This window comes from Notolepis coatsorum (genome assembly GCF_963971535.1).
Source record: "Notolepis coatsorum genome assembly, chromosome: 2".
NCBI classification, from domain to species: Eukaryota; Metazoa; Chordata; class Actinopteri; order Aulopiformes; family Paralepididae; genus Notolepis; species Notolepis coatsorum.
This window is the reverse complement of record NC_140166.1, coordinates 71105203-71128863: the sequence shown is the minus strand read 5'-3', so window position 1 is coordinate 71128863 and position 23661 is coordinate 71105203. Positions and strand designations below refer to the sequence as shown.

Sequence of the window (23661 nt, the reverse complement as noted above, 5' to 3'; positions counted from 1 at the left end):
AAAGTGGGATTCTTTTTAAAATCCCGACGAGGATTTCGTTGCTGGGGCAGTTTTAAATGGGTGTTTAGTACTGTTGATTGATTATGTTGGAAACGCAAGGAATTCCTGGTCGACTGGAAAGCGAACATAAATCACCTTTCCTAAACGGCAGCACGGAACAACAAGAGCGTTCCCTCCGTCCTCTCACTAGAACATGACCTTACAGGTGACTAAAAACCCCAGTGAGAAACAGTAATAACCCAGTTCACCAATAGGACCACCTCTAGTCATAAGAATCAATCTGTCTTGTGTGTCCCCAATGAGTATGATGCCGGGGGCAGCAGACGAGGAGTCGGCTAGACGGGGGAATTCTGGGAATGCTTCCCTTCGGTGAAGCCTTTACCTGGGACCCTCCCGCCACAGGAACCAGGAATGTGAAGAGGTTGGCCACCAGCCCCTCTAAAGGGAAACTCAGGCTGTCCACGTGCACCGTGTAGACCAGACCTAAGCATCCCTGGAAGAAAAGAAAAGTATTATGTTGGACATTCAGTGGACAGGGAAGAACATGCTAGTCATGTCGTAGTCAGTGTAGAGGCTTTTATCATTCATATCTAATCTAAAGTCTAGGGCTGTCCGTTTATCGCGTTAATTGGATTAATTAATTACACAGCAAATTATCGAGTTATGATTTTTTTTTTTTTTATCTCATTCATTCCATAAGAACGTAGAATAAACGTTTACAATTTTTATTTTATTTTTTTAATGGTCCATTTGCATGTTGTTGGATCTATGGATCTCAGGGAATGTATTCCCAGTGTCAGAAATACTGTGTCTGTTACTAGGCTTGAGTAAATTGTAATGAACCAAATGAGAATATCAATTAAATTATTATATATATATTTTTTTTTATCTTTGACTGTGAATAACACCATGCTAAAATTGACCAGACCTGAAAAATCTAAGCAAATGAATAAATGGAAGATGATTAAACAGAAGGTTTTGTAGATACAGTACTGAATTCTGCCATCCGGACACATGCCATTTGAAATATGATTATAGAATATAAAATAGCAGGCCTAAAATGGTTATGCGATTAAAATGTGATTAATTAATTACAAATCCATTCATTTTAATCGCCTGACAGCACTAGTTCATATCGAATCTAAAGTCCCATGTTTTCCACACAAGACACTGAATTTTCCACATCAAAATGGAAAACGTACAGTTTATGCATCCAACTAATAAGGGGAACAAGATATATAGAGAGAAATCCTCAAGAGGTTATTATTATGTTCTGTGAACTTCTTGAGCTGTGGAGGAAAAACGATTTCTGGGGGATTTATCCAGATGGCATCATCTTTACCCGGAATATTTCGGTATAATCCAGCCTGGAGACCAGGATGAGGCTTTTGGGTGCAAAGACTTGAGCCGGCTGGATCAGACCGTCCTCCTCGTCGTCCTCCTCGTCCTCGTCGTCTCGGTCCGCCGTGATGCTTTTTGATCCCTGAAGCGTTAAAAGATTAAAGCAGAAGGGTTCAAGGCAGAGTCATGGAGTGAAGATGCAGAACAGCAACAGCCCCAGTGAGCTCTCAGTTTAGCCTCCAGCGCCTCCCAATGGGCCCTTTCATGAGCGGTAAATGGTGCATTTTTAATATAGCATCTTTTATCCAAAGCGCTTTACAATTTTCATTTCATTCTCATTCACTCAAGACATGCACACACACCGATGGCAGAGGCGACCATGTGAGGAGCCAACCTGCTCATCGGGAGCAATTAGGGGTTAAGGGTCTTGCTCAAGGACACTTCGACACGCTGCCCGGGAGGAGCGGGGAATTGAACCAGGAACCTTCCAGACGATTACCAGACGACCGATCTACCCCCTGAGCCACTGTCACCCCTTTCATATGGGTATTTAAGCTCCTTTGTTCTTTTTTTGTCACGTAACCCCAACAGAGGCGCGTTGCCGAAACGAGTTGGTTATAATTATATGAATAAAGAACATTTAGAAACATAAAGAACATTATATATTTATCTTTCGGCAAAGGGCATAGGTTTGGTTTCAACATCGTCCCCCAGGAAATTCTGAGCGTCAAACACTTAATTTCCTGCATTCTGGTGCACTTTTCTGCACCAATTTATTTATGGTGGAAATGTCTTTAGTTTTTTTATATTATGGTACCCGCTGACACAAACATAATGCAGTAAGGCTCGGAAATTGTTGGTTAATATAAAGTTTATAACATATATTTTTCATATTAACTATTTTTTGAGGGAGACAAATTGACCTCTTCTCAATATTGAGTGGTTTTTTTTTCTATTCATTTTTTTATTTATTTGCTATTATCGTTGTTGTTATTTTTCTTGTATATGTATGTGGGGACGAGTAGGGATGGATATTAGATGTATACCAGTCCAGGATCTATACTGGTGCTCACCCCTTTGTTTGTGTTTTTGTCTCTTGTTTTTTGTATGGGTGATGGGTATAAAAATATATAAAAAAAAAAAAAAAAGTGTCAAGATTTTAAATATGCGTATGTACATTTGTGTGTGTATGTACGTATGTAAGTATGGATATGTGCAGTTATGTATGTGTATGTGGGTACACATACTATACTTAAATGTAAAATGACTTTCTTTGACACAATAAAGTATAAAAAAATATATATATATTGAGTGGGACATGTCCCCAACCCCCCCCCCCCCCCCCCCCCCCCCCCCACCTAACCCTATGCCTATGTCCACCGGCCTCCAAAGAGTTGCTTGAATTTAGCTCCGTCTCTAGTTTTCTCCAGTTCATGCACCTTGGCTGAAGGACGAAGCTGCGGCAGATATTTAGTTTTTCTCTTAAAAGGAGCGAGTAAAAACGCAGGCTACTTACTCATCCTCACATCAGGCAACGTTACCGGCGTCCGTGACACTCGCCGTGACCCTTCATTCATTCTGACTGACGCAAGACGCAAACGGGCCCGGGGTGACCCTCTTACCGCTACAAGATCACGGCCAAATCCATCCCGTAAGTAAATAACACAAAGTCATCCCTCAAACGCTCCATATCCTCTGTTTCCCCCGGAGAGGAGATCAAGCTTTGTTAACGCTGGGATTATAAATCTTGTTCCATCCATCCACCCTCACAGCAGATGCTCATCATATTTGAATAGTTGAAAGACCGAAGATTCTTAAACTACCAGGGGGCTCGTAAAACACTTTTTTACTGAGAAAAAGGCCGCTTTCTTTATGAGCAATGGTTTATAGTATTATATGAAGCCAGTGAAAGGCCTGAGCATTCTTCTCCTCCGAGAGTCAAGTGCAGTACTAACGAGGGCCAGAAACTAATCGCAAGCGACGTTAACGTGACACAGAATCAACGACGCAAATAACTGCACAATGTGCAGTGATCCTTTTGTTTACAAATACATCATTCTACAGTCAAAGATTGCGATTAAATTGCTTGCAAGCAGCGTATACACAAGGGGTGCAAGCCAAATCAATTAAACTGGAAGAAATAATAAATTGCCATAATATGACAGTATGGGCGATTCATTCATTCGATTCATGTAAATGGCTGTATCTCTGCCATTTTGCAACTGATCCAACAAACACTTTTGATGTTGTTGTGACTGACACATTTCTGAACAATTTCCGTATTGGAAACAAAGCCATGTGAGCTACTTTTGATGTCCATGTGGTCATGCATGTATTTTGTTGCATAACCATGTCCCCTAAAAAATGCTGCCAGTTTGGCCGAAATTGGCGTTGGAACAGAAAAAAGCCTAAATCGAGGCATTTATGGCAGGGTTATTAAGTGAAAAGAATTCACCCTTAAAATGAATGGGACTCCATGGGCGATTCATGTGGAAATTGAAATGGCTTTATCTCTGTACTGTATCTCAACTTTTGGTGTCGTTGCAATTGTCATTCATGTCAGTCATACCTTAATGCAATTGTAATTACAATTCGTTCACGGCACCCATGTTTTTCAACCGATTCAGCTGGTTGGACAAATAATAACTAATAATAAAGTATGTTCCCTAATGATACGCTGCATGGTTGGTTCAAATTGGAGCAGGGGAAAAAAATCCTTAGGGGAGATATTTTTTAGATTTGTGTAGCAAATGTAACATGTTTCACATCTCTACTGTATGTGGTTCAGTTCTACATCTCTACTGTATATGGTTCAGTTTCACATCTCTACTGTATGTGGTTCAGTTTCACATCTCTACTGTATATGGTTCAGTTTCACATCTCTACTGTATATGGTTCAGTTTCACATCTCTACTGTATATGGTTCAGTTTCACATCTCTACTGTATATGGTTCAGTTTCACATCTCTACTGTATGTGGTTCAGTTTCACATCTCTACTGTATATGGTTCAGTTTCACATCTACTGTATGTGGTTCAGTTTCACATCTCTACTGTATATGGTTCAGTTTCACATCTCTATACTGTATATGGTTCAGTTCTACATCTCTACTGTATGTGGTTCAGTTCTACATCTCTACTGTATGTGGTTCAGTTCTACATCTCTACTGTATATGGTTCAGTTTCACATCTCTACTGTATATGGTTCAGTTTCACATCTCTACTGTATATGGTTCAGTTTCACATCTCTACTGTATATGGTTCAGTTTCACATCTCTACTGTATGTGGTTCAGTTTCACATCTCTACTGTATATGGTTCAGTTTCACATCTCTACTGTATATGGTTCAGTTTCACATCTCTATACTGTATATGGTTCAGTTTCACATCTCTACTGTATGTGGTTCAGTTCTACATCTCTACTGTATATGGTTCAGTTTCACATATCTACTGTATGTGGTTCAGTTTCACATCTCTACTGTATATGGTTCAGTTTCACATCTCTACTGTATATGGTTCAGTTTCACATCTCTACTGTATATGGTTCAGTTTCACATCTCTACTGTATGTGGTTCAGTTTCACATCTCTACTGTATGTGGTTCAGTTTCACATCTCTACTGTATATGGTTCAGGAGAAAAGGCCATTTGTAAGTCTGTTTTATTGTTTTTACATGAACACTGTTTTCAAACATAATTATGTGACTGAGGTTGGTGAGCAGGAGTGTTGTGTGTGCAGCATCCGTACAGTAGCTGAAGGCTTTCTGGTGATACACCACATTCACACTCAAAGTGATCGCCATGTGTTGCCTTTACAACTGCAAACAGGCCACACGGACAGTCCAAAAATCGATTTTCTTTTAGTCTGAAGGGTTCAATTAATAATAGCCTATATCCTTGTTGAATAGTTATATTGTCCTTGTACAGTTCATAGTATTCTAAGGCCAGGCATCCTAACTAAGGCAATAAGACCAATATTTGACAGAGTTCAATAATCTCAAAATGCATTTCTAATGTGCCAAATAACCCAAATGCCTCATTATTACATAAAACTGACTGATTCACCCACATATAGTTGTTAGTTATTGTTGTTGTTATTAATGGTCCTGTAATTGTCTCAGTATTGTCATTTGTGTATGTTTTGAATAATGGAAAATCAAAATAAAATATTCCAAAACTGACTGATTCTGATTATTGTATAGGCCTGTTTCTGTTCATGTTGTACAGTGTGTCTGTGCGTCCTGCCACGGGGCACGCTGGGCGTCCTAAAACAGATTAGGCCACGTTTGAGTCCTCGATATACGCTTCTGAGATTCACGTCAATTGCGCCGTTCGCCTCTCTCCGCTGGCAGTGCTCCGCTGAGACAAGCGTAGGCAGGGTCAACCGTCTCAACCTGGTTCTAATAGTTTCACCTGCAGACCCATGAGTCCTAACATAACACGGAGACACCAACTCATTCCTGACTAAAGCCATAATCACGGTCCATTATCTCTCCCCAGACAGTGAAAACATGCCACGGAGCGGTATGGGACCAGAATAACCCTGTTCACCATTATTCTTAGGATTTGGTTCAATTATCAGAGAAAATACATTCCTCTGTGCCCCCCCCCCCCCCCCCCCCCCCCCCCCGGCTCCTCTGGAATGTAATTGGACAGATGAGGAGGATGGACGGATTAGACGGTGAGGATCGCTAATGCCCCCGCCTCCCTAAACAAACGCAGCGCTGCCCCCGCCTCCCTAAACAAACGCAGCGCTGCCCCCGCGCGGGATCTATTCAAACCGGTGTTTCTTTTGGTAGAAAGGCGGCGTGTGGAGCGGCCCCCAAATATAGCCTAATCGCTCGCCAAACAGTGAGCCGACGCGAAACACACGTGTGTATTTTTGTAAGACTTATCCCGATCTCTTCGCTCGAGCATCCTAGTGGTGGAGGATTCATTTCAGAAGACTGGTACCTCACAAGATTTCCGTTGGCCCAGGTTTGTCGAGAGGAAGAATTCAAAAATGTCTAACTTTGGATACGATACCTTAACACTTTGAATGCCAGCCACGCTTTTTGTCATTAGTTCATGCCGACCTTTGAGTGCCCGCCAACGCTATATAGCGTTTGTTTGTCGTATTTTCTTTTTATTGGCGATTTGAATTCATATTTCATCAATCGAGCCTCACGCTAGTGTTGCAGACTCTCTCTGAGCTCAATTGGGAAAATACCGCACCCTATCGTCTCTCCCTGTGTAACTGCACCCCATTACTTTAGACTGACGAAGGGGGGGGGGGGGGGGGGCAGTTTCCTCATTTAACTTTTCCGTCAAGCCAACTGAAGAGACCAAGTGATCGCCGGCCATCAGAACAGCGTGGATTATGTATTTACAGTACCCAACACTGTAATCAATAAGCGTGATCAATATTTGGAATGGCGATCAGGAATTGGAATAATCTTTTTGGATAACATCTGATCTAAGGTAAGGAATTTATTTTACCAGTCTTGGGGTAATCAGAGCTGTTTTGACCTATATATCAGCGTGTGCCCCATGTGTGTGTGTGTGTGTGGCTGTGCGAGCGATCAGGAAATGAGATAATCGATATTTCAGCCCGCTTCTATAGCGTGCATAAGTACACATATACTATCGATAATCTAGTGTTTATTTGAAAACGATTCATAAATAGGCCGAAAAATGTCAACGTTTTTGTGTATCCAGAATATTCCAGTAAATGCCGTTTATCACGGAATCTTTATATTTTCCTTGAAAACAAGGGCTTTTCAAAATGCTATAAAACGGAAATGACGCGATTAAAAAACAATCCGTTTCGACAATGTTGACTGCAAACAAGTCATTGATAAGCGACAAGCGACGGGCAGATTAGACACATAGCCATAATTTAAGACAGAGATTATGCGTTCACAACGCTATCATTGAAGTGGGTGCTGGCATTTAACCATGCTTTACCATGTTAATGGCCGGCACTGAAAGTGTTAATATAAAGAAAAATATCAATATGCAATACGTGGGAGGTTCGAAGGGTCAAACAGGAGGGAAGACTGTCAAGTTTTAAACTGTGGATACCAAACAGAGAAGGTAAAGACGACTTTAAACTGTTAAACAGTAAAACAGTATTGTATTGCACTGTAAAAAAAATAAACAGATTTTATATGTCTGCACTTTATGTGCACTATTTTACTCTGTCTATTCTATCTTACTCTTTTTATTATTGTCTATTTAAAACTCAATCAAACCATAAACAAGGTGGCCTGTTGGGATGTTAGATCCTAATGTGAAAATTGTCTGTGCTCATTTTATGCCTGTCTTTTTTCTGTTGTGAAACACTTAAAATTAGGGATGTCCGATATTATCGGCCGACCGATATTATCGGCCGATATCGGCAGTAAAATGTGATATCGGAAAATATCGGTATCGGTTTAAAAAAAGAAAAAAACAATAACAATATTTGTTATATATATATCCAGTGAAATTATTAGTTGCCTGAAATTATTCAGTTTTTTGCGGGGGGAAACCCTGCATATATCGGTATCGGTTGATATCGGTTGATATCGGTATCGGAAATTAAGAGTTGGACAATATCGGAATATCGGTATCGGTAAAAAAGCCAATATCGAGCATCCCTACTTAAAATGTATTATCATTATTATTAATAATACTTTTTTCGATACCACACAGGCCCTGTTCACTTTCATTCATTCAATCTTTATTTAATCTCAAAAGATCATCGAGTGCAGGCTCTCATTTACAATGATGTCGAGAGGAACAATACATAATACAAAAACAATATAGAAATAGAAAAGTTAATCAATTAACAATTCAAATCAATCAAAACAATTACAGACCGAGGTTGTCCATTATAGATTTAAACTGACCATTGGATATTAAAGTATTGAGTTTTAAGGTGCTTTGCTAAACATTCCACGTGTCAGGGGCACAGGAGCTAAAAGCTGATTTTCCTAATTCAGTCCAAACTTTGGGGACCTTAAGCGTAAGCCAAATCACCAGTGTGATAAGGTCCAGAGTTCCAGTCCAGTAATGAAGTGATGCAGGCTGGAAGATCATCAATAATGGCTTTGTTTGTACAGAAACAGATGCCAGTGCAAGTCACCTCTCTCTGCCAGAGAGGACCCCCCCAACCTTATCATACATGACACAATGATTTGGTACCATAACTGTCACCAGTGATAAATCAGTGAAAAAACAGAATGATATAGACTTTCCTAGCTTCATATGAGTTTTGATTATACATTTTTGTTCAAACACAGCTGGTGTTTAGGGTTTAGGGTTCACTTGTCGCCAAATAAATCACAATCATTTGACAATTTTTTTTATCCACTTTTTCTCCTTATTTTCTATTTTTCTCCCATCCCAATTTTGTGTATCCAATTCTCCCCTCCCTTGTCTTGAACGTTGCTCGACTATGCCCCCCACTGGTCGGTTGTAGAGAGGATAGAAGCCTTGCATCACGTGTTCCCTCCGGCACACGAGGAGGCAGCAAGTCACTTCTTTTCGCCTGCCAGCGCGGACTCTCATTGGCGAGGTGTAACGCATGGGAGGCTCACACTACCCCCGCCATTTCCTGTCTCTGCTGTGCAGGCGTCCCCCAGCCAACCTGTAGGAGTCGCTGTCCACAACGTCCAATCCCCACCCATCGACTTCCACCCGCTGACTCTCCCAAATTAGCCAGTACGACGGCCGGCCCAAGCTGGGATTCGATACCGGAGTCTCTTGCATTAGTGACGAGCGCAATCTCCGCTACGCCACCCAGCCGCTTTCATTTGATTTTAATTTAAGGGCATGTAATTATCGATCACATTCGTCACTCTGTGGACTCTTGAAACAGGTCGGCATGTCTGTCGGCGAGATGCTTTGCCGAGGCTCCCAGTTGTAAAACGGGTGATTCATATTAAGTTGCGTCTCACCCATAAAACCATGTTAAATAGGGAGGTGTAGTGGTTACTTCCTGGTCTATACGGAGGTGTAGTGGTTACTTCCTGGTCTATAGGGAGGTGTAGTGGTTACTTCCTGGTCTATAGGGAGGTGTAGTGGTTACGTCATTGTTGTTTCCGGCCGGTCCACCTCGCTTGAAATTGGAATGTATTTCCAATGGACACATTTCTAAATAGTCTCGTTTAAAACAAATAAAGCATTAACATTGGCATGGTGTACCTTTCTGTGTGTATTCATCCACAATATATAGCTCAACATGAAACAATTAATCATAAAATAATTACGTATACTTTTATTTCAACCAAAAATGCTTAACAGTAACACTAGCACAGCCTAACACTAATTCCCGCCAGGAACGGGTCACAGCTTATTATGTGTGTGTGTGTGTGTGTGTGTGTGTGTGTGTGTGTGTGTGTGTGTGTGTGTGTGTGTGTGTGTGTGTGTGTGTGTGTGTGTGTGTGTGTGTGTGTGTGTGTGTGTGTGTGTGTGTGTGTGTGTGTGTGCGTGCGTGCGTGCGTGCGTGCGTGTGTGCAGCACTCTGCTTCCACTCCTTCTGAGATGCTGAAGTAGGTTATGAAGATGATTTAAAATGTTACTGGACTCAATTTGCTGAACATTATCCCAGGGTCTTTTACATTTGACAGATTGTAAGGATAATTGTTAGCGTTAACTTTAGCATTCAAATTTAGAACATATTATTATGTATAGAAATATACATCATTCAGAGCATGCACACGCAAATACAAAGCTGTTGATTGAAGACGTTGTTGAGACGAGTTAAAGAAATGGAGAGAGATGTGAAGATATATATCCCTTTCAGTCTTGGTTTTTGTATAAATTCAAGAGAGAGAAATGAGACTTTTCATTTGCCTCTCCGCTGTCCAGTTCAGCACCGCCCAGTTCAGCACTACCGCTGTCCAGTTCAGCACCACGGACAGCGCTGAACCACAACTCCTCTGTACCGAAACAGAGAACGAGCGAGAACCCCCTCTCTCTCTCTGCTGGCACACTCAAGACGGGGATCAAGCAGGCTACCTTGGCCAGTTTGGCCCACTCTGGAATTATTTTCACCGGATATTATTGACCAGAGAGATTTAAAATGTTGAACTTCCAACAGATTTCCCCCATAAAAAAAACATAAAAACAAAAAACTGTAATTACCCGGAAACGGAAACAAACCGAGCAAACCCTAGGTTATTGTCGTTTTCTCCCGGCTCACAACACCATCAAAGTGATTCAGGATCACAGAGCAAACTGGATACTGGTCTGGGAACACAAACAGACGGAGCAGGGGCAGGGGCAGAGCGATGGACCCAGGGGGTGGTGAGGTGCAGAGGCCCAGTAAGCTCCATAATCCCCTCTTAATGTCTACGATGACACAGCTCTCTCCTTCCTCCCATCCCTCACTAAGGCCAGCGTATGTGAGGAGGACAGAAAATAAACCGAGGGGGATTAAAGTCTCAGCGCCGAGGGGGGGGGGGGGGGGGGGGGGGGGGGGAGACGATCCATCCACCGGGCCGCGGCCCCCAACGGGAGGGTGGACGTCTGGGGGGGACGTCGCTTAAACTGACACTTAGCCACACAGACCGCATGCTCCGTTGTCATAAAGGCCCATTATTTAACTCTATTGCTCTGACCAGATTGTATCTCGTCTATCCGTTGTTGATTTGGTATTGTTTTATTGTGTCATTTTTGCATTGTCTGTTTTAACCGTCGAAATTCGATGTTTTAAGCTGCTGTCCAGGCCAGGCTTCCCTTGGAAAAGAGATCATCGTGTCTCAATGGGACTGACCTGGTTAAATAAAGGCTAAATAAAAAGAATAAATAAACTGTCCAGCACACAGGGAAAGAGGGGGATACGAGTTACCCGGTGGTCGACCACTGGTCCTCCAGCCTCTGATGTGGTAGTTTACACTCAATCTTGGCTTCCCACTGTGCCTTTGAAGCGAGGTGGGAAAACCCCAGTGGCTGCATCCTGTTCAGAGCAATTGGTCTGATTCACACAACAATGTGGTCAAATAATTAAACGTTTCTATGAAAGCTATTCATCCTCCTGGCGAGAAATGGCAGGTGTTTTCACGCGAACGTGACCGGGGGCTTGCCGCGGAAGAGGATATGACATGGAGAAAAACTACAGAGGAATTTATCGGGTCATTTAAGGCCACTGGGCGAACGCAGTGAATTCACTTGGTCATGTCGGGGGGCGGAGGAGGTAGAGCGGCCGTCTGGGAATCTGAAGGTTCCCTGGTTCTTTTCCGGCTCCTCGAAGTGTCCTCGAGCGAGACCCTTAACCCCTAACCGCTACCGATGAGCAGGTCGGCACCTCGCATTGGTCACCTCCGCCGTCTGTGGGTGAATGTGTGGGTGAATGGGTGAAAGTGAGGCATAAGTTGTAAAGCACTTTGGTTAAAAGCGCTATATAAATGCAGTCCATTTACCATTTGTGGCAGAGACAAAATGTTGACAAGCTTGTTAATTCATCTTTCATGGTATTGGTGAACTTTTGTATATATTTTTTTTCTGAGTGGTTCATCGCTTGCTGCATGTCCCCTGTTTGCCAAACCGGACCAGTGAATATCTTGTTGGGCTTTCAGAATGTCCTGCCGCCAGGCACTGTATCACCTCCAGGATACAGGATAATTTCTTTTTTAAATAAAAGTGAATAGCCTCCCCTGGTGTGACATCAGACTCTTGATGTTAATACAAGAGCATTGGTTATGAGATCGGGGGAGGGGGGAGGCTGAGACATCGGGGGAGGGGGGAGCCTGAGACATCGGGGGAGGGGGGAGGCTGAGACGTCGGGGGAGGGGTGAGGCTTAAAGACGTCCGTCAGGGTCAAGCCATCTCATTACATCAGAATGTCTTAGCCAGCCATCACTCCATCCTACTGGATCCAAGAATGCTTTTGTTTTCTACTAAATGCCTGCAGTTCTGGAACACATCAGGCGTGAGATGGACATTCCTAATAGTAAAAAGTAATACAAATAAATGAAGTGCCACAGAGCATGACAAAATCAAAACCATTAGAATACACAGTGGGTGTGGGGGGGGGGGGCAACCAAGCGCTCCCTACTGGCCTCTAAACATCACGGATGAACAGGAGATGAGAGTCCCGTCGAGGCTGGTGCCAATGAGAGGGACGACACCAATGAGAGGGACGACACGAGTGGATCGCTCGTCAAAGGGATCGTCTTGCTGCCGTCAGTGTCGAGTCGTCAGACTGCTAACCTCTCACGTGAGTTCAGGATACTGAGTCGTTATGTCATCAGTCTCTCAAGTCAAGTCCAAAGTCGTATATCTCAAGCCAGTGGCTCGGGAGGTATAGCAGTCGTCTGGCAATCCGGAAGTTCCTGGTTCGATTCCCGCTCCTCCCGGGCATCCCTGTCGATGTGTCCTTGAGCAAGACACTTCACCCCTAATTGCTCCCGATGAGCAGGTTGGCACCTTCATTATGAATTGAAAATGGGGGACCCTGATGTAAACAAGACAAAAGTCTTTCTCTGGTCTGCATCCCCTTAACAATTGTGTGTATTGAGCCGTACTGTACTGTACCCATTATGCAATCTGTTAATAAAGTTTTCAATCAATAAATCAATCAATGGTTGCCACCGCCGTCGGTGTGTGAATGTGTGAGTGAATGGTTAAAAATGTGAGTAACAAATTGTAAAGCACTTTGGATAAAAGCGCTATATAAAAAAGCAGCCATTTACCATTTACCTTAGAGAAGTTTTCCACTTTCGTGTATTGGACTACAATTGCGCACTAATTATAATATAAAAGCCAAATATGAATTCTTGTCGATTTTGAATCGTCATGTTTCTCGAGTCACAAGTCCTATTGAACAGAAGTCTGTAATCTCAAGTAATTATCCCATAATGTCTCTCAAGTCATCGAATTCATGACTCGAGCCAGATATGAGTCCACGTCATGTGAATCAGGTCCCTACTTCTGGTACGTGTGTGTGTGTGTGTGTGTGTGTGTGTGTGTGTGTGTGTGTGTGTGTGTGTGTGTGTGCATGTGTGTGCGTGTGTGACTGTCTCACCTGTAGATTGACCTCGGCTTCGAAGAAGGTGAGACAGGAGCAGTAATGTCTGTCTGACTCGATGTCTGTCAGCACCACGTTGAAGAACGTGGGCGCCTTCCTCTCCCTGGACAGCCTCCAACCTCCAGGCTGGCAGAACTGAAAACACAAATCAGAATAACGTAAATATAGAACGCAATCTAATACAGTTTCACCTAGAATAGATAGATCTATTTATCAAGCTAGCTACTGTAGCTGAAATATACCACGGTTTTGAGACACAGGTTGGATAATTTTTCGGATCAGCAAAAAAAAACACACTTGTCTATTCAATCAATTAGGCCTTTTTGTTAAGGTGGCTCTTATGGGGGGGAATGTCTTTCTCAGTCCGGTGCAATGAAAGGGTTGTGGGCAGTCTGGTAACTGTGTAGTGGAGGTCCATCCCTCTTTGTAGACTTACTGTAGTAGCGTAGCCTCTGTGTTGACCTAGTAGTGTAGACCTAGTAGTGTAGCCTCTAGTGTAGACCTAGTAGTGTAGACCTAGTAGTGTAGACCTAGTAGTGTTGACCTAGTAGTGTAGACCTAGTAGTGTAGACCTAGTAGTGTTGATTGATTGATTGATTGAAAAGTGTATTAACAGATTGCAGAATGGGTACAGTACAGTACAGCTCAATACATACAATTGTTAAGAGGATGCAGACCTGAGAAAGACTTTCGTCTTGTTTCCATCAGGGTCCCCCATTTTCAATTCATCATATGACACACATGACATACAGATAGACAGTACTGCTACATCTATACATTTATGACATACCAGATTTTCAAATACAGTACTGTTTGTGATACTAAAAAAATCCAGAAGAAGAGTGTATATACATTTGACATAGAAACTGTGCATTGGGGGAGGTTGGGTAGGTGGGGTGGGGCTGTACATTGGAGGTGGGGGGGAGGGGGTTGGGTAGGGGGGGGGGACACACTGTACATTGGAATACTGACATACATTCGACATAGAGACTGTACATTGGAGGAGGTTGGGTAGGTGGGGTGGGGTTGGGTGGGGCTGTACATTGGAATACTGACAAAGCCATGCTTGGTCTTTATTGTACAACTGGGTTAGGACATTTGTAGGGGCCAGTTTTGAATTGCAGTCTCCCGTAGGTGTTCTTTGAGAGTGTTTTTGAAGGTGGGTAGTGATTCACATTCCTTTACAGCTTTGGGTAGGGCGTTCCACATTGTTGTGGCATAATTGCGAAACGTGTTTAGTCCCTTGTTTGAGCCGAATCTGGGTTTTACATGATTTGTGGAGCTCCCTCTGGTGTTGTGATCGTGGTATTCACTGACTTTTGGGAAGTATTTTGACATGTACATGGGTACCTTGGTCGTGTAGTGTATCTTGTAGACCAGGCCCATTGCAAGTTGCTGTACTCTGTCGTCTACTCTAAGCCATCCTAGGTTGGCAAAGTGTGCAGGGGTGAGGTGGGTTCTAGGAGTCAGGTCAAGCAGTAGTCTGACTACTTTGTTTTGAGATGTTTGTAATTTGGTTTTTAGTGCCTTTGAGGTGCTTTGGTACCATGAGGTGCAAGCATAGTCGTAGTACCCTTGAATGAGTGCTCCTGCCAGAGTCTTCAGGGTATTCTTGTTTACCAGGGAGGAGATCCGGTACAGGAATCGAGTTCGTTGATTGACTTTTTTTATTACATTGGATGCCATTTTGTCACAGGAAAGATTAGCCTCTAGGATGGAACCCAGGTAGGTAATTTCATCTTTCCTTGTGACAATATTGTCACCCACTGTAACTGAGAAGCCGTCTGTTTTGCTGAGTTTGTTATTTGAACCGAAGAGAATGGACTCTGTTTTGCCCATGTGTAATGATAGTTTGTTGTCGGCGAGCCATATGCAGATTTTGCCTAGTTCCGAGCTGAGGGTTTTTTCAACCTGTAACTTGTTCTTGTCAGAGACCAGCAGGGCTGAGTCGTCTGCAAACAGGAACAAGTTGCAGTCACAAGCTAACGACATGTCATTTGCATAAATTAGGAACAGTAGTGGTCCTAGTATGCTTCCTTGTGGAACACCACAGTTCACTGTGAGGGGGGGGGGTAGGGTACCGTTTACCTCCACCATCTGTTCTCTCCCCTCCAGGTAGGATTGTATGATCCAGCTCACTGATAAACTATCAAAACCAATTGCTTTTAGCTTGTCAATCAGAATGGTGTGATTGACAGTGTCGAAGGCCTTTTGTAGGTCTAGCATGACCATGCCGCAGTATTTGCCCGCGTCCACCTCTTGCTTGATGTGGTCGTTCAAATAGAGAAGGCATGTGTCAGTGGAGTGGGATGTTCTGAAGCCAGATTGGAATTCGTAGATTAGATTTTTATCCGTAAGGTACTTTTCGACCTGTTCGTATACTATTTTTTCCATGACTTTCGAGATGGATGTAAGGATAGAAACAGGGCGGTAGTTGCCTGGGTCTAATTTGCTGCCCTTTTTGTGCAGGGGTGTTACTCTCGCTATTTTGAAGTCCTTGGGGACGTGTCCCTGTTTTATGGAGAGGTTTATTATGTGTGTGATGACTGGGGTGATGGCGGCTGCTGAGTCTCTGAGGAATTTGGAGGGGATGTTGTCATGGCCAGTGGCCTTGTTCGGTTGGAGGGCGCTCAGTTTATTGAGTACCTCATCTGTAGTTACCATTTCCAGTTTGAAATCGTCTTTGTGGACGCCTAGGTTCTTGTATTATGCTACTATGTGTTCTACCCCATACTGCCCTGAGTGGGAGGGTAGTTTGTTTACCAGTGTTGTGGCTATGTTTGTGAAGAAAGTGTTTAAGTAATTGGCTACATCCAGTTTGTCTGTGATGAGCGTGTTGTCCGTTTTTATGTTTATGTTTGAGAACCTGGTTTTAAGTTTTTTACTGCAGCCTAGTTGATTATTGAGTAATTTCCAAAGTTCACGTGGTTTATTTTTGTTTTCCTCAGTTTTGTCATTGATGATTTTTTTTTTGTGCAGTTTTTATCATGGAGTTTACGTCATTTCTTAGTCTGTTTCTTTCTAGTTTGAGTTCAGTCACGTGGGCTTGGAGTTCACTGCTCGTGCTTATGGTAAGCTTTGACTGACTTTTATGAAATTCAGAGCATTTTTGACCTAGTAGTGTAGACCTAGTAGTGTAGCATCTGTGTCAACCTACTGTAGACCTACTGTAGTAGTGTTGACCTAGTAGTGTAGACCTACTGTAGTAGTGTTGACCTAGTAGTGTTGACCTAGTAGTGTTGACCTAGTAGTGTTGACCTACTGTAGTAGTGTTGACCTACTGTAGTAGTGTTGACCTAGTAGTGTTGACCTAGTAGTGTTGACCTACTGTAGTAGTGTTGACCTACTGTAGTAGTGTTGACCTAGTAGTGTTGACCTAGTAGTGTTGACCTACTGTAGTAGTGTTGACCTAGTAGTGTTGACCTAGTAGTGTTGACCTAGTAGTGTTGACCTACTGTAGTAGTGTTGACCTAGTAGTGTTGACCTAGTAGTGTTGACCTACTGTAGTAGTGTTGACCTAGTAGTGTAGACCTAGTAGTGTTGACCTACTGTAGTAGTGTTGACCTAGTAGTGTAGACCTAGTAGTGTTGACCAAGTAGCCTACAGTGGACGTGTTGGATTCTGCCTTGTGTCTGTTCATGTTTGGAAATGTCTGTGTTGCTGAAGTGACTATGAAAGGAAATATTAACGTCGTGGCTCTGTGTCATACACTGGAATAACATCAACCCGCGACCGCATTGGGTTATATATAGTTTGCTATGAATAATAACATTAAGGCTTTGATTATGATTTTGCCCTGTTTAGTGTCACAACATTATTTCGTTATTTTGAACACTACCAGCTGTGACTATAATAACATGATGATGATGATGAGAAATCACACATTTGGAAAATATACGGGAAATGCCAAGAAAACCTTCCCAATCAGCTTTTCTTTTTTATTCTTGCTTTTCAAACCTCAAACGAACCACTCCCGAGACCGCCCCCCAAAACAGGCGAACCAGGCTGGGGTTATTTGGTGTAGTGGACCTGCGTTCGATTACTGCGTTCAAACACCAGCCCCAAAACAGAGCGCACCACGGGGGTAAAAGCTCCAGGGCTCGATGCAGCCGGACTAAACACGGCTGGTGGTGTGTGAACGTGTTTATAAAGGTCTTGGCATATCGGAGGGAAATTCCCACTGAGGGAAATTCGCTCTTGAGCTCCACTGTGACGGCAGACAGCATGAGTGAAAATAGAGCTGCTGTATCGCGGTGCTCCAAGTGAGCGTGCCGACAACAACACAGCTCCAGCCAGCAGTGTGTTTAGGCTGAGCCCAAACGTTCGAACCCTTGTTCGTAAAAAAAATACAAATAAAAATTGTGTCTATTCATTCTGTTTAAACCAATGGGGTTTTTCTTCACAGTTGCAGATAAAGATTAGGCTACACTAATATTATAGTATTAAAAGAAACTGATGAGTTATATTCAGTAAAGAAAGGTGATTTAATGGGCGGCTGGGTGGCGCAGCGGACATTGCGCTTGTCACCAACGCAAGAGACACCGGGTTCGACTCCGGCTGTCGCCATTGCCTCCGGCTTGGGCTGGCCGGCCGTCATACTAACTCAATTGGCAGAGTTAGCGGGTGGGAGGTCGATGGGTGGTAATCTGGACGTTGTAAACAGCGACTCCTACACGTTACTCCTCGCCAAATGAGTCCGCGCTGGCAGGTGAAAAGATGTGACTGGCTGCCTGCACATGTATCGGAGGGGACATGTGATGCAAGGCTTCTATCCTCCCTACAACCGGCCAGTGGGGGGCACATGCGAGCAACCTTCAAGACAGGGGAGGGGAGAATTGGCACGGCTAAATTGGGATGGGAGAAAAATAGAAAAAGGAGGAGAAAAAGTCGATAAAAAAAAGAAAAAATTAATTAATAAAAAATAAATACTAATTTAATCAGATTAATCACTTTATTCAAATTGAGGATTTATTTTGAGGATCTTTATAAAATTAAAAAAAATATATATATAAAAAAATATATAAAAAAAAAGATATATATATATAAATTCTTTTTTTTATTATTAAAAACGAAGGTTCAAACGTCCGTTCGAAAAACCCGGACGAAGTTCGAATCCCAAAAACAGTCTTCGGGGACAGCCTTACAGTGTGTATGTGCTGCTGACAACACAGAGCTCCAGCCAGCAGTGTGTATGTGCTGCTGACAACACAGAGCTCCAGCCAGCAGTGTGTATGTGCTGCTGACAACACAGAGCTCCAGCCAGCAGTGTGTATGTGCTGCTGACAACACAGAGCTCCAGCCAGCAGTGTGTATGTGCTGCTGACAACACAGAGCTCCAGCCAGCAGTGTGTATGTGCTGCTGACAACACAGAGCTCCAGCCAGCAGTGTGTATGTGCTGCTGACAACACAGAGCTCCAGCCAGCAGTGGGTATGTGCTGCTGACAACACAGATCCAGCCAGCAGTGCTAACCACTTTGCCACCCAAAATAGAAAATTCTAAGCATGACTTTATTGAAATGTGGGAGAAAGGGGCTAAAATGCTAGGTTTGGTCACCCTACTCACACGCACACTGTGGCTGTTTAATCCATTTATATTAGATTAGATTAGATTAGATTCAGATGTATTGTCATCATACAGCACAAGTACAGTACAACGGAAATAAGTTTGGCATCCAACCAGAGTGCAAATGTAGCGGTAAAGTGCAATAGTAATATACCATGTACCGGTGATTAAACTGGGTACAAAATATACAAATGTGTACTACAGAGTGTAGTTCTAATCAGATGTATGTACAGACAAAGACATAGACAAAATAAAATCTGTAATGCACCCAAACAGCAGACGTAAACAGTGCTGCAGAACACCATGATAGCTCACCGTGTGATGGTTACATTTTGCAATTAATCCATAGATCACATTATGTGCTGAACCGTGGGGGGGTTCCTAGTATCCACAGTTCCTAGTATCAGAGACGTACAAAACAACCATGGCAGACGGTGTGTTATTTTGGGGATATTTCAGTTGATGGCGGATTCTCGTCTCTCGTCTCTCCCCCCCCCCCCCCCCCCCCACTGTCAACAGCAACAAGTGAAAGAGGCGTGAAAATAGCGCACGTCCCCTGACGCATCCAGACTTCTGTCCTTTTATACTTGCTTTTTTAATACCAGACAAGCAGCAAATGGGATGCTTTTAAATGTTCCTTTGATGCAGTCAGAGCTTGGTAAAGCTGCATTCTCCCACTATGCTCCATTTTATGGAATATGCTGCAAGTGAAACTTTGTCTAGAGTCACTTCCTACTGTGAATGTTTTTTTCTTTTTCTTTTTTTACTTTTTCAATTTTTTCCCTATCCCAATTTAGCCGTGCCAATTCTCCCCTCCCCTGTCTTGAACGTTGCTCGCATATGCCTCCCACTGGTCGGTTGTAGGGAGGATAGAAGCCTTGCATCACATGTCCCCTCCGATACATGTGGAGGCAGCCTGTCACATCTTTTCACCTGCCAGCGCAGACTCTCATTCGGCGGGGTGTAACGTGTGGGAGGCTCACACTACCCCCGCCATTTTCCTGTCTCTGCTGTGCAGGCGTCCCCCAACCGACCTGTAGGAGTCGCTGTCCACAACGTCCAGATTACCACCCATCGACTTCCACCCGCTAACTCTGACAATTGAGTTAGTATGACGGCCGGCCCAAGCCGGAGGCAACGCCGACAGCCGGAGCCGAACCCGGTGTCTCTTGCGTTGGTGACGAACGCAATGTCCGCTGCGCCACCCAGCCGCCCTACTGTGAATGCTTTTAAAAGGTATGCTACGATTAGCCCTTCATGAAACATGTAACTGTTTTACCTGATGCTATTGCTGATCTGATTATGCTTCTTGCCACTGCACAAATGGCCTTCTGTATTTGTATTTGATTTGTATGTTTTTTGTTTTATGCCCTTGTTTTTATGTTTTTATGTTGAAACTTGTTGTGTGCCGTGTTGGTCAGGACTCACTGTCTTGTATCTCAATGGGACATTCCTGGATTAATAAAGGATAAATAAACAATCGTTAACGAGTTCTGTGGAATCCTGTCGGATTTGAATGCGTCGAGACGTGGGACGTGTATGTAAATTGCATGACTGGGCGGAACAGCCTGTACCCGTTTTTAGAGAGTCCATGAAAAGCTAGGGTTCCCTGGAGACTGCTGGGGGGGAACTCCTCCTGCTAGGAAGCTCACAGGTTTCCCTGGCAGGTTCCCACAGATATTGCAAAATAAAATTGAAGGACTTTTTGTATTTTATTTTTTTATTATTTTTTAAACAAACACATAAACAAACATGACAACACACGATAAGATATACAAGCATTAGTTGACAGTGCACATCCAATGAAATCACCATTTAGTTAATTGTCTTATACAGGATATACCCTTAATACCTGTTATCTAAAAACCTACACACATATGCTCTAGCTCGTACCCCCCCCTCCCGGACCCCCCATTGGATAATCCATCCATTATCCCTCGCTCCTAACCAGACACTACCATTATATGCTAGCTTTTATTTTCTCCACCACTTCTAACCACAATGTCATTTTGGATTCATTGAGACCCAAAATTCTTGCTGTAGATATTTCTTGATAGATCACATCGAGATATGTAATAATCCAGACCTTTCGGCAAAATTTTTCCAGTTGGAACCATCGTGATGCTATCATCTTTTTAGCCACTGTGATACCAGATAAAACCAATCTCTTTAGCTGTGGGTGTACTGCATACTCAAAAACATCATTCAGCAGTAATACAGAGGGGTGTACAGGTATATTCCAAGTTAAATTTCAAGGACTTTTAAGTCATTTTCCAAGCATGTCACTCGAAGGATACAATTCACTTTTAAATGCTGTTTTTTAAAGCATCTTCTTGGCCTGCTTTGCCAGCTAGAGCAAGATAGAGCATCACACGCGAAGAAATGAGGAAAAGCAGTTGGGGCGCGTGAGACAGCGACTCGTCAGCTTTTATTAAAATGGAACAAAAAAATATATTTCTTGTTTCAGAAGAATTTGATCATGGATGAACAAAACATTCAATGCAAATGGTTGATTTGAATTTCAAGGACTTTTCAAGCACCTTAAAAAATTTGCTGTTTTCAAGGAATTCCTGCTGAGGGGAGCGTGGAGAGGATGTCCTGTTCCAGTGCTTTGAGTACAGCGACTCAACCTGTTGTTCCTTTACGAGAAACGGCAAAGGTTTGCTCTCCTCAGAGCTCAAAGAGAGCAGCGAGGCTCGGCTGACGAGGCCTCGTTTCCTCATCGAAGAAGGCGATGTCCGTACTCTGCCCAGACGACAGGCGCAGACAGACGCAGTCGCGCGCTGTGAACGAAACACGCCGGAGTTCACCGTCCTCCGTGATGATGACAGGTGGAGGATGAAGCGCCGTGAAACCAGACCAAAGGGTCAACGACGTTGTACATCGGATAATATTTATGGAGGCCCCGTTGCAAAGGTGCAAAGCCACACTGCCTGAGCTTATGCAGCTGCCTGATGGGTAGGATGTAAACATTTCCATTTGAAATAAATAGAATGGGGAAAGGAAATCTCAATGATGGAAACTAGAGACATGTGATCTGCGAGTCACATGATGTTAGACTAACTAACCTTACTGTTATTGTCCAAGCCCGTGTGTTCCAACTTTCGTGACTCAGAATGGAAACAGAAACTGACGTAAACAGGCCAGCAGTATTGGAAGCGTTGCATTTTGCGTCTTTAAATTTTTTTATTTGACTTTAAACGATACTATTGAAGGCTTATTTTCGCTTATCTATAAAGGTTTGATACATCTTCTTGAAAAAACTGTGTTTTTCTTCACATACAAGACTTACATAACCACAATGGTTTAACCGTTTTGTAACTAGGCTAACTACAATAGATGGGGAACTCTGTTTGGGTCCAGGAGGCCAGTGCTTGTGCAGCTGGAGGCTGAACTAACTTGGCCAGGAAGCAGTGTTTAGACTGGTCTTCAGGGCTTAGACTGGAGGAACACAGCAGAGTGCTGCTGCTGCTGCTGCTGGAGATGGAGAGATAGAGAGGTGGCAAGAGTGATAGATTCACAGACAAAACAATGTGAAGACAGAGGGAGGGGGAGAGGGAGAGGGGGAGAGAGGGAGAGGGAGAGAGAGAGAGAGAGAGAGAGAGAGAGAGAGAGGAGAGAGAGAGAAGAGAGAGAGAGAGAGAGGAGAGAGAGAGAGAGAGAGAGAGAGAGAGAAAGAAAGAAAAAAAAGAGAGCGGGGGAGGGGAGAGAGAGAGCGAGAGAGAAAGAGGGCGAGAGAGAGGGAGAGATAGAGAGAGAAAAAAGGGGGAGGGAGAGAGAGAGAAAATAAAAGAGAGAAGAGAAAGGGAGAGAAAAAAGAGAGGGGAGAGAGAGAGAAAGAGAGAGAGAGCGAGAGAGAAAGAGGAGAGAGAGAGGGAGAGGGAGAGAGAGAGAAAAAGAAAGGGGAAGGGGGAGAGAAAGAAAAGAGAGGGAGAAGAAAAAAGAGAGGGGGAGGGGAGAGGAGAGAGAGAGAGAGAGAGAGAGAGAGAGAGAGAGAGAGAGAGAGAGAGAGAGAGAGAGAGAGAGAGAGAGAGAGAGAGAGAGAGAGAAAGAAAGAGAGGGGGATATTTCAGCTTGATCACCTGGATGTTTAAGAGGCAGGATAACCCCATGCTCCAGCAGATACAATGAGCAGCAAGCAGGAAGGAACTGTGAAGCGGTCCCCAAATATTCCAACTATGTCAGTTCATCATTGTCACGGGGGGATAAACACCTCTGGGTAGCGCATACCTAGGAAGATGACTGGAGATATAAAAGGTGTGTGCGTGAGTGAGAGTGATTGAGTGTGTGTGTGTGAGAGAGAGAGATAGTGTATGTGAGAGAGACAGACTTTGTGTAAAAGTGTGAATGTGCATGTGTGTATGTGTGTGTGAATGAATGAGTGAGTGATTGAGTGTGTGTGTGTGAGAGAGAGAGAGAGAGAGAGAGAGAGAGAGAGAGGAGAGAGAGAGATAGTGCATGTGAGAGTTTGTGTAAAAGTGTGAATGACAGAGAGAGAGATAGTGTGTGTGTGTGTGTGTGTGTGTGTGGTGTGGTGTGTGTGTGTGTGTGTGTGTGTGTGTGTGTGTGTGTGTGTGTGTGTGTGTGTGTGTGTGTGTGTGTGTGTGTGTGTGTGTGTGTGTGACTGAGTGGAGCAGTGAGAGAGAATGATATGGAGGGAGCGTGTGGAGGAGTTGACATAATGCAGTATCTTTACCGTAAATGATATGAACACAGCGTGTTATCGGCTCCCGACCCTCTCCTCCCTTTTTGACCCCCCGCTGGCC

The 23661-nt window shown here is 43.5% G+C and overlaps 1 protein-coding gene across 1 annotated transcript in view; it reads right to left on the bottom strand.

Annotated features, from left to right (window-relative positions):
• The window catches only part of sbf2 (SET binding factor 2), a 344856-nt gene that overhangs the window by 213750 nt on the left and 107445 nt on the right, over positions 1 to 23661 (bottom strand). The window contains exons 3-5 of the mRNA XM_084308216.1: positions 13329 to 13466; positions 1343 to 1483; positions 383 to 493 (exon numbers count right to left, since the gene is read on the bottom strand). Coding sequence (XP_084164342.1) covers positions 383 to 493; positions 1343 to 1483; positions 13329 to 13466 — 390 coding nt within the window. The remainder of the gene's footprint in view (positions 1 to 382; positions 494 to 1342; positions 1484 to 13328; positions 13467 to 23661) is intronic.